Source organism: Cryptomeria japonica, chromosome 11 (assembly GCF_030272615.1).
Source record: "Cryptomeria japonica chromosome 11, Sugi_1.0, whole genome shotgun sequence".
NCBI lineage: Eukaryota > Viridiplantae > Streptophyta > Pinopsida > Cupressales > Cupressaceae > Cryptomeria > Cryptomeria japonica.
In genome coordinates, this window is record NC_081415.1 from 207,630,197 (window position 1) to 207,640,066 (window position 9,870).

General features: G+C 34.4%; 1 protein-coding gene across 2 annotated transcripts; it reads right to left on the reverse strand.

Moving 5' to 3' along the window:
- Window positions 1-4,235: 4,235 nt before the first annotated feature.
- LOC131067659 (BAG family molecular chaperone regulator 1) lies at window positions 4,236-8,924 on the reverse strand. Of its 2 annotated transcripts, XM_058002759.2 has the most exons (4): window positions 7,925-8,599; window positions 6,722-6,978; window positions 6,131-6,277; window positions 4,236-5,033 (listed from the first exon to the last, which is right to left on the reverse strand). In XM_058002759.2, the coding sequence occupies exons 1-4, from the start codon at window positions 8,154-8,156 to the stop codon at window positions 4,863-4,865; spliced, it is 807 nt and encodes a 268-aa protein (XP_057858742.2). In that variant the 5' UTR covers window positions 8,157-8,599; the 3' UTR covers window positions 4,236-4,862. The 2 variants fall into 2 exon arrangements, with proteins under 2 accessions (XP_057858742.2, XP_057858743.1); XM_058002760.2 differs by lacking the exons at window positions 4,236-5,033; window positions 6,131-6,277 and having other exon boundaries at window positions 6,716-6,978; window positions 7,925-8,924.
- Window positions 8,925-9,870: the final 946 nt, after the last annotated feature.

The following is a 9,870-nucleotide window of genomic DNA, read 5'->3' on the forward strand; positions in this document are numbered from 1 at the left end:
AATGAACCAATTTTCACCTTCAATCATAATGTATAGAATACTATCAACAATTTATCTTTTGAAACCTTATTGGGACTCCGTATTTTGGTTTTAACTATTTCTTGAACAAAATGAACTTTGACATTGATGACAACTAACACCAACTCATAGGGAGATTTTCCAATATTTCTCAAAATTTTGTAAGTTCCATAAAAAATTTGCTTAAGCTTTTCAAATCTGATTTCCTCTAAAGGTGATTGCTTTTATCATTGCAATTTTACAAACACCATATCCTTAACCTTTTGATGTTCTCTTTGTTATAATCACCAATGGACTCAATCTTCTACGATCGCCTACAAAACTAAAATATGAGAAGACAAAGAATAATATTGTTTGATTACAAGCACAATGAATTAGATTGAATGATGGACAAAATGTACATATGATGCCTTGATTATATAGGCAAGGTTGAGAGGTTGACAAAACAACTAGTGATAAAATAGGATAAAAGATCACATGACAACTAAGATCTTCTAGAAAGATTCCCAACTCCCTAAGTAAATTTTGGCAAAAAAGTAAGCCCAAAGCAAGGTCTAGTGGGAATTGTTGGGATGAGTCACAAGGATATCTCTACGACAAACGAGAAAAAAAACTCCCTAAGTAAATTTAACATGTAAACATGTGTGAAAAGAGCCTAACTAGGAACAAGTTAAATAATATGTCTTGTTCGCACTAAAAAGAGATAAATTGAATATTAAAAATCCCCATTGACACAAACACCTTCCCTTAAGTGAAAATTAGGGAGAATGTATATAATGCAAAGGCCATTATGGGTCTTAACTACTAGGCCATGTTAGGTACCCATTTATAAATACAACAAGCCTCCAGGATTACCTGCAAAACCAAAAAATGCTTTCCACAAAAGAGTAGCAAAAGTAAAACATTTCCTAATAATGGAAAAAATGGATTGCATTGATATTGGACTAAATGTACATATGATATTTTAATTTGATAGATAGGACTACACAAGATTGTGACAAGTGTCTTAATCTTATGCAATGAGACAAGTAAAGATAAGGTAGGATAAAATCACATGACAAATCAAATGTTCTAGAAAGATTCCTAGCTTCCTAAGTAAGCTTAACGGGTGAACATGCATGAAAAATTTCTATGAAAGAACAAGTTGGATAATTTGCCTTGTTCATACTACAAAGGGATGAACAAAATAGGAAAATCCCATTTTCACACCAGTGCCCTCCCTTAAGTGTAACCTAGGGAGAATTTAAACAAATGCCAAAAGATTGAGCCACCTATAATGTGTCAAAATGCCTTTTTGCCGAGACTCATAATTGTCCTTAATTAGAATGATTATAGAAAGATCAGTTGCATGACGCATGAGTATAATAAGTATAATCTCCTCAAATGATAAAATCATAAATCAATACACATTATGTGGCTGAAATGAAGTGATTTGATAAAAAAATAGAACCTTCCATAGTGCTACCATGTCCAAGTAATCCTCTGGAATGTGAATATGAAAAATATTGAACAAAATGCAATTGGGTCTAAATCTAGAAAAAAAATGAATGGATGGCTTGATAGATCTCCCCAATGCCACAAAAAATCATAAAAATTTAAGATTTAGGAAAAAAGTTGAGCTTGAGATCCAAAAGTCGAGATCTAGCTTCAATCATCAATTACTTTCACTTCTAAAATAATATAGAAAAATTTCATGCACCACTACAGAAAAATATAGATTGTTCTTAAATTTATTCTCCCTAATAAAATGTTAAAAAATATATACATAAATATTGTCAGGTGTATCATTTTAGATGTTGTCCCTTTACCATGTTTAGTATATGACTTGACAAGCCTCCAAGATGAGTTTAATTCTAAATCTTCATCTTTTTATTACATTGTGCATATGTTCATTATCCTCAATAGCCTCCTTGCAAATGTAATTTGGAAGTGTTTTGACTTGTGCACTTTTGATTTTATCAATGCAAAAATGTTCTTTCTTTTAAGAGAATGCTCTGTCAAAGCTGACTGGAAAACCCTTTTTGACTAATGTTTGAAACACGTTCTTCGATCTTACTGCAAATGAAACAAACCAGCTTCACCAATGTATAGGACACCATATAAACACTCAAAGTAATAACCAACATATTTTAGGGTTGGGTCCATAGGATCTTTGTAAGATTTGATCAGTTGTCCGTAGGATCTTTGGAAGATTTGATCAGTTTTCCAGATTGGATGTGAGGTAAATAACTTTTCTTGATGTTACTTTCCTTGAGAATTCCTGCAGTTTTATTCTAATGCACCCCACATGAGTAAGGGAATGAAGAAAAGCTACAGGGATCTCCTTTGATTCACCAACAGCTAAACCTTTTCTTATTAGAAAAGTTTCTGCAATTTAATTGGTTTGATCATTGCCCACCAAGAGATAAAGCAAATAATCGTATAAACCACACAATTTTATGACTGAAGTTCCCTTTTATGAGCGTGAAGGTTCCCATGTGATTTCTTTCTAAAATTAATTATTTTTAAAATTAAATTTATTGAAATTTACAATGGCTGGGGCCAGTTTCACACAATCATATACATATCTGTACTTTAGATGGAATGCAAAATGTCTGTAGATTTTAACCCTCTTATGATTGCACAAGGTTTTCTTGCAGAACGCTTGTTTACAGTAAATAAAATTTAGCTTGAATGACCTTGTAGTGGAATAAAAAGTTCATTCACCTAATTACAAATTATTACATTTACCACGGGAACATGCAGATTCCATGTATCCAATTAATTAGACAGAATATAGTAATCCATGAATTGGAGAGCATCACTTTTTATCCTGTTAAGCAATAGAATTCTGTTCTGCAGAATTTTGTTCTCTCTGCAGAACAAAATCTCCATATTCCAGGATCACATGGAGTTGTAACAACTTTTTGGCACCTTAAAGAAGACCTTTTCTTTAATGCTCATGTTTTGCATCCTTTACTTTGTAACTGCAAAGCCAGCAGAAATGGACAGGACATGACATGTCTAGTGCAAAATATACAACGTCCTCTGCCTTGTAACTTCCCAAATCAGAAGAATTGCTTATAGACTAAAAGAAATGCAAACCAACAGATATAACTCATATATACTTACATGCATAAAAGGCAGCTCAAGATTGTTAAATTATCCCAGAAGCCAACATGGCATCATCGGAATACTTCATTATCTTAATTTTGATAGGATGTCCAAGGAGAACGTTAGACATCAAGGACTCGAGGATTTCTCAAAAAACAACACCCAAGGATTGCAGATTGTTTTGGATAAAATTTTGAAGTTGCAGCATTTGAAGCTCTAATTCAAAGAATTAATTTGGGGCAAATTCTATGCATATGCAAAATTGTTTAAGGGGAATCCAACATATCAAATGGCCAAATGGAAGTAAATGTGTGGGTTTATAGAAGAATAGATGTTCTTTGTAACACCTCCAGTGTCCCTAAATTTATTCATGTTAAGAGAAAGGTCAAAACGGATGCCAACCTTGCTCTGGTAAAGATTTTTTAAAGTCTGACCAAATATATACTTTCAAAAACACAAAAAATAAAAGAAATTCATTGCTTAACATGTTAGGGAATTTCATCACAAAATTGATCTGGGAAAGTAAAATTTTAAGAAGACTACAGATGAAGGAACAAATGTAACTTGTGATTCACAACATCAACAATATTTTTGTGGTTATGGAGGCATATAAGTCATCTATGCTGACTATTCAACCTGGTAGAAAGCAGTTTTGAACCAAGGTCAAAATTTCTCTATAATATCCTAAAATGTCAAGTTCAAAGATGTTATGAAGCTGAAATCTCTGGAGGAATACGGGAAATTCTGGTTTCAGATGTACAAACATGGACTAAACCCATCAGGACAAAGCTTTCTCCTTCCTCCAACCCCATAGAGAAACTACTAATGTTGTTCATGTTTGGATTAGCCATTGTTTCTTCTGTAGAAACGTTGGCCAACTTTTTTATCATTCTGTGATTTCTCTTGCCATTTTGATTTATTCAATACAAGCAATAAAAGATTAACATAAACAGTGCCATATTGTGGGTGATGTTCACCTGTAACTTAAGTAAGTGCAGTTAAAAATATTCTACACTTCAACAATCAAAGGCAAATTATTAGCACCTAGAATGAGGCAGAAATTATGATGATCATTCCAGATTCTAACATTGGCCTCAAATTCAAAAAGTTGTAGAGACATGAAATCAGCACTAAGAAATTCTTCAGCATCCCAAAAAAATCACATGTTTTATACATCACTCCACATTCAATCCAAGTTATTAATGTCCTGTAATCCACATCAGATTTGGATATTGTCCTCTAATCTATTAGATTAGATCTCGGACATACATCACTTCATATCTCTAATTACATGATGGATTGCATTTTGGATTTTAATGAAGTAAAAATAAGCAACATTCCTAATGGTAGGACGACTAGGGATATCAACGGCACCTTTGAGCCCTCTCTCTGAGCCAACTTACTCGAACCAATGATGCTAGAATCAATGTTGAAGTGCACTCTTCACATGCAAAGTTTCCACACGCATTTTATGCCTTCTCAAGTCTGAATGCTGGCCCATATAGTAGCAAATATTGCAGATCCTATGAGAGATGCTTCAAATCTAATACCAAAGATATGTGCTGCCAGAAACAATATGTTTACCTCCATCTCCATACTATTAGGAGGCAAGCAGGCTATTCTTGTTTATTTCATGAGAATACAAATCAGAATGGATACAAGTAACAATTCACAATAAGAATATTGGGGAAACCCTAAGTACCGATACATGGAATACAGTTGCTAAGGTATAATGCATATTCTCCTCATGCTTAATCAAAGAGCTCCCACTTTGGTGTGGCTGATGATGTTGAATTTGGAGGTACAGACTCAAATGTCTCCCACTTTGTTGTCACTACAGGGTGATCAAGCAATGACTTTGGCATGGCATTGCGAACTTTCATAGCATCCAAAGTCTCGATGCACTTTTGTACTCTCCTAACCTGCATACATTCTCCCATTTTTTAAAACAGCATTCTTTGACATGATTAATCTGCCCCACAAAATGTTCAAAATGAAACCTTTTCATAAATTCTTTACATGAATTTTGTGAAAGATTTGATCATTCTAATTTTAAAAGAAACTTTCTACAACAAGAATCAGAAATTTCACCCATTTAAGCTACTAGCATCAATAACCCATTTAACATGACCTGTCATTAGCATGAATGACTTTTAAAGCAGTAAAATGACATTTTACGTCAAATAAAGTTTTTACAAGCTTTTCCAAGGAAAGAAATGTGAAAGACGTTACGTATTTCAAAGGGAAAACAGAGAAGCAAAATATATAATCTATATGACAAAGAGCTACTAGTTTTGGTAGGAAAATAAAAGATAATGATGTATGAACTTGCAAGCTATGCCTATGATGGAAAACAAGCACGACTACAATTGGTAAATGGGATGAAGTTAACAGAATTAGAATCAGGATGCCTAGGCCCCAAACTGCAGGAAGTGTTCAAAGAATCAAAAATTTAAATTTAAAACTAGATGAGTGCCTGGAGAAGCATGCAAACCACCTGCAGGGAGTGGTCACTAAGTTAAAGTAGTTGTAGTGCGAACTTAGAGAAAGAAAAGGAGAATAGGCAATATTTGGAAACATATAGAAATCTATGAGGCTATTCTTTCATGGACAATAAGGCATCGCAATTGATCATCTTTCACCCCCTATTAATATTGTCATTAGCAGCCTAAACTTATGCATTATTTTCCAATGTACACAATCAGCAAACAGCAAGCTCACAGTCTGCCTAAATAGTGTCATCCATTTATAGTTACCTCATTCCTGAAAATGAATCTGAACAGTCAATAGGTATCTCAAGTAATAAGTCATGCCTAGTATAATCCCATGAACCTAAGCATTGACCTAAAAGAACAGCAGTACTTGCCCATGTTCAGGAGTACAAACTCTAAATACCCATCAATACTTTTTCCTACAACACAAATAAATTTACATTTTCTTAATATTCATGCATACGCTTTGGCTTTATTCTCATTACATGAAATACCAAGTAAAAAATAAGATTTGCACTAGAGATTACCTGTAGTCTTCTTTGCACTTTGGCATCCCCATCAGCGGTAATACCATCTAGCTTTACTAGCTGTCTCATAAGGAACTCGGTAAGTGCTGTTATATCATTTTCTACTACTTTCTTCCCATTGTTCACTAATCCTTCAAGAACGGACACCTGCAAAGCTCCTCAATGAAACGTCCATAAGTTAATTAATAATTAATTATAGGTTGTTTGAACTGACTAGATCTGAAAGCACCATGAACATGTGAGGGATCAAGGAAAACAAATTTAACATTTATTCTCTGCGATCTGGGTATATGGAACCCAGAAAATGACAATTAGCAGATGCATCAAGCCTTCGACCAACAATAATTGCTATAATTCCACCATGTGGTACTCATGCAAAAATTAAAATAGATTTTTAAATGCCATCTTGCATAAAAATGGTTCTGCTTCCTTCAAATACAACATCTCCTAATGTTATAATAATTAAAATCAGATTTGGAAAACTTTACTCGAATTTCCCATGAGAATTGAAAATTAATTCTACTAACAAGCAGAAGCATATTAATGCAGTTAGTTTCGAGAGGATGCCAAGCGGTCTTAAAATGCTCATACCTGCTCTGCAAGTTTATCCACTTCTCCACAAATTTCAGAAATTGCTTTGCAAGCCATCTCAATCTTTGCATTTCTTTTCATCTCTATGTACTTTCTTTCCCTACTTGAAGGATCCTCAATGAGCACAATCTTCGACTTCTCTTTCACCCCTGATATATCTAAGAAATCGCTAGTGTCCCTTTCTTTTCCTTTGAATATAAGCCTCTGCTCATTAGGCTGCAATCCTGTCTCTACAGCAAGCAGTTTCTTCAACTCACCTGTGAAAAAAGAATAATGGCCAAAAGAATAAGACCTCTCTTAAACTCCCCAAAAGAGATCTCAGTTCAAGACTTACAAGGCAGCTTGAAGATTGGAATGATTATCTTTCTTTTCCCCTCTAATAAACATGACAATATAATAAAAATGAACAGACCATAACAATGATCATCAAGATGATAGGTGGAATCATCAAATAAAATCTCAGCTCATATTCATATTGTACTATATATACAGTTGTTCACCAATCAATGGAAGCAGGTTTTACTAGTTAGATCTTTCATTTCTTATATCTTGAGATTCTGAATCTGATTTAACCATAAGCACCATATTATGTGGACACGGGTATAGAATCGATCCAACCCTGTAATCTAATTAGCTGGGGCCAATGTAGTGAGCAAATCACATTCACAGATATGCATTTCTATTTAATATGAGAACTTTTGCAGCCCACAATAAATCATTTAAAGCATTACTTCTATAATCAAGCATCCTCGAAAACTGGAAGGTTTTACAGAGCTTAATGCTGTGAAAATGCATAAACTTATTTCCGATGTCTGTAAGAGCTGGGGCAATTGACAAAAATGTTAAGGGTCTTCAACTTTGCTGATGTCACAATGTTTCAACATGCATTGGTTTAACAATAACCACACATTTTTTGTATATGAGCATTTCCCCATGTGGATCTGTAAAAGATTACTAATTGATATCACAGAGTTCACACATTCTTTGCTTCCAAAATACACAAATGAACATGTGTGCATTTGGGTGCGTACAATATTGATTTTCGTGATCAATTCCATTGATGACACAAAGTTTACCTACGACTTCCTTGTGTAACAGCTAACAAACAAAAGAATTTGCATTTGTGGGCATGAGACGTAACATTTTGAGAAGAACCAGATCAGTACAGTAAACAACGAAATGAGTATAGGTCAAAATCCATACCAAAAGTAGTCTGTAGATTGATGGAGACTTCAAGCCGAGCAGAACCATAGGTTACTCTCAATTTAGCATTGGGAGGAGGCTTCAATGCAGGATCAGCATTGGGATCTCGCTTCTGAACCAACATTCCACCAGGCCTCATCTCCCATTCTATTGCATCTGCATCTCTCTTAGCTGAGCTACCACCAGTAATACTACCACCCATGGGGTTCTTAGATCCTGATCTCCTCATCATCACCACCACAACACCAACAACAATAATGCTCAAAATGATTAAATAACCCCAATCGATCTGGGTAACCAAAAAGCTTAAAGCTGATTTATATCATAAACCAATTATTCATTCTCCCTTGTTCTTCTTCTTCCAGATCGAGTCAACCAATTAATCATTGTGTAAATCCCAATTTGCTCATGTGGGTGGGTGCCCTCCCTTCCAAATGATTTATCTTTCACTCTAAATACTTGTTGATGCCCAAAATTAAAAAACTAATAGCCGCCTCAAGAAACTGGGCTACGGGAGAGCAAAAGCAGGGAAATAAAATGGGCACTCTAAATTCTCATCCGTTCACTCATTTATTCTCTCATTTTGGGTAGCTCACTATCCACTTCTTGTGGAAACTGCCACCGACACTTGGCAGTCACATCAGACTTGTTACGGCCTGTTCCTTCGTTTCTGTTCCCCTGTAGTTGTCTTGTAGATATTTTATTTCATTAAAACAAAACTTGGTGTCCAGTCAATTGCTCTGATGACGTGTTTGGTGGATCCAACAAACGGAGTGGACCGCATACCACTACACGTTTTTTACTATTTCCTCTTTCCCTAAATGCTGGTAGATCTTCCAATTATAACTGGGTTGTCTTCCTGTCTCGGGACTCGGGAGTAAACTATACTATACGCTATAGCTTCAAGACATAAAACCCTTACCTGGTACTCCACTGTTCTTTTGACAGGAAATTGCAATGCAAGCATCACGATTCATACTTTTGGGTTCTGCTGTTTTTTGAAGAAACCCCTTGTCTTGCAGTTGGATCTGATTTTTTTTTTTCTTATTTTCGCTTAGATCTTGAAACCCCTTGTCACCCCTTGTCAGATAGTTCTGTACACGTTTATTCCTATTTCTACTGGCAGATCTTGGGGAATATGATTTACAAGTACTCTCGTGTTTGTGGGAAAATTTTGTGTTTTTGACCGTCACCGGTGACCGTTCACCGATAGCTGTCAAGCAATGTCTTAGTGATAGATTACAATTTTAATATTCTTGGAAATAAAGATGCTGTTACGAATTATTCTAAATTCTAGATATGTGTGTTTATATATAGGTATTTTGTGAGTTTTATAGGGATTTAAATAATATTGATGACTATATTTTAGTGTTAAAATCAAGAAACTTTTGTTTTGTAGTTCCATGTACATTTATTCCTTTTTTTTTCTATATAGCTTTCAATTTGATGGTCACTTACAATCATCATAATTTGCAATTTTAATAATAGTTTTCAATCACTTTTTTTAATATTATGTGTAAATTGTATTGGGATTTAAACAATTTTGATGGTTATATTTTACAATTGTAAGTTAAAGAAAGAAATTGGTAGTGATGTGAAAAATATGTGTATAGGTGTCAATTGTATATGGTAGTTGTAGGTATTGTATCTTTGTTGAGTCAAAAGAGATTGGCAATGACATGGAAAATGTGTATATAGGTGTGAATTGTACATTATTGTCGGTATGATATCTTTGTCTAAGTCAAAAAAAGATTTGATAGGATTTTATGTTTTTTTTAATGGAAATGGAAATGGAAATATCTTCCAAATCATGTAGGTTTTAGGACACCTTTTACGTGAAATTTTTTTATGAAGTGATGTTTTAATATATTTACTTGAGAAAAACTTATTTGATACTAGGATTGAATTTGTTGGGAGGGTGAACTCTTGTCCAACAATAGAAATTT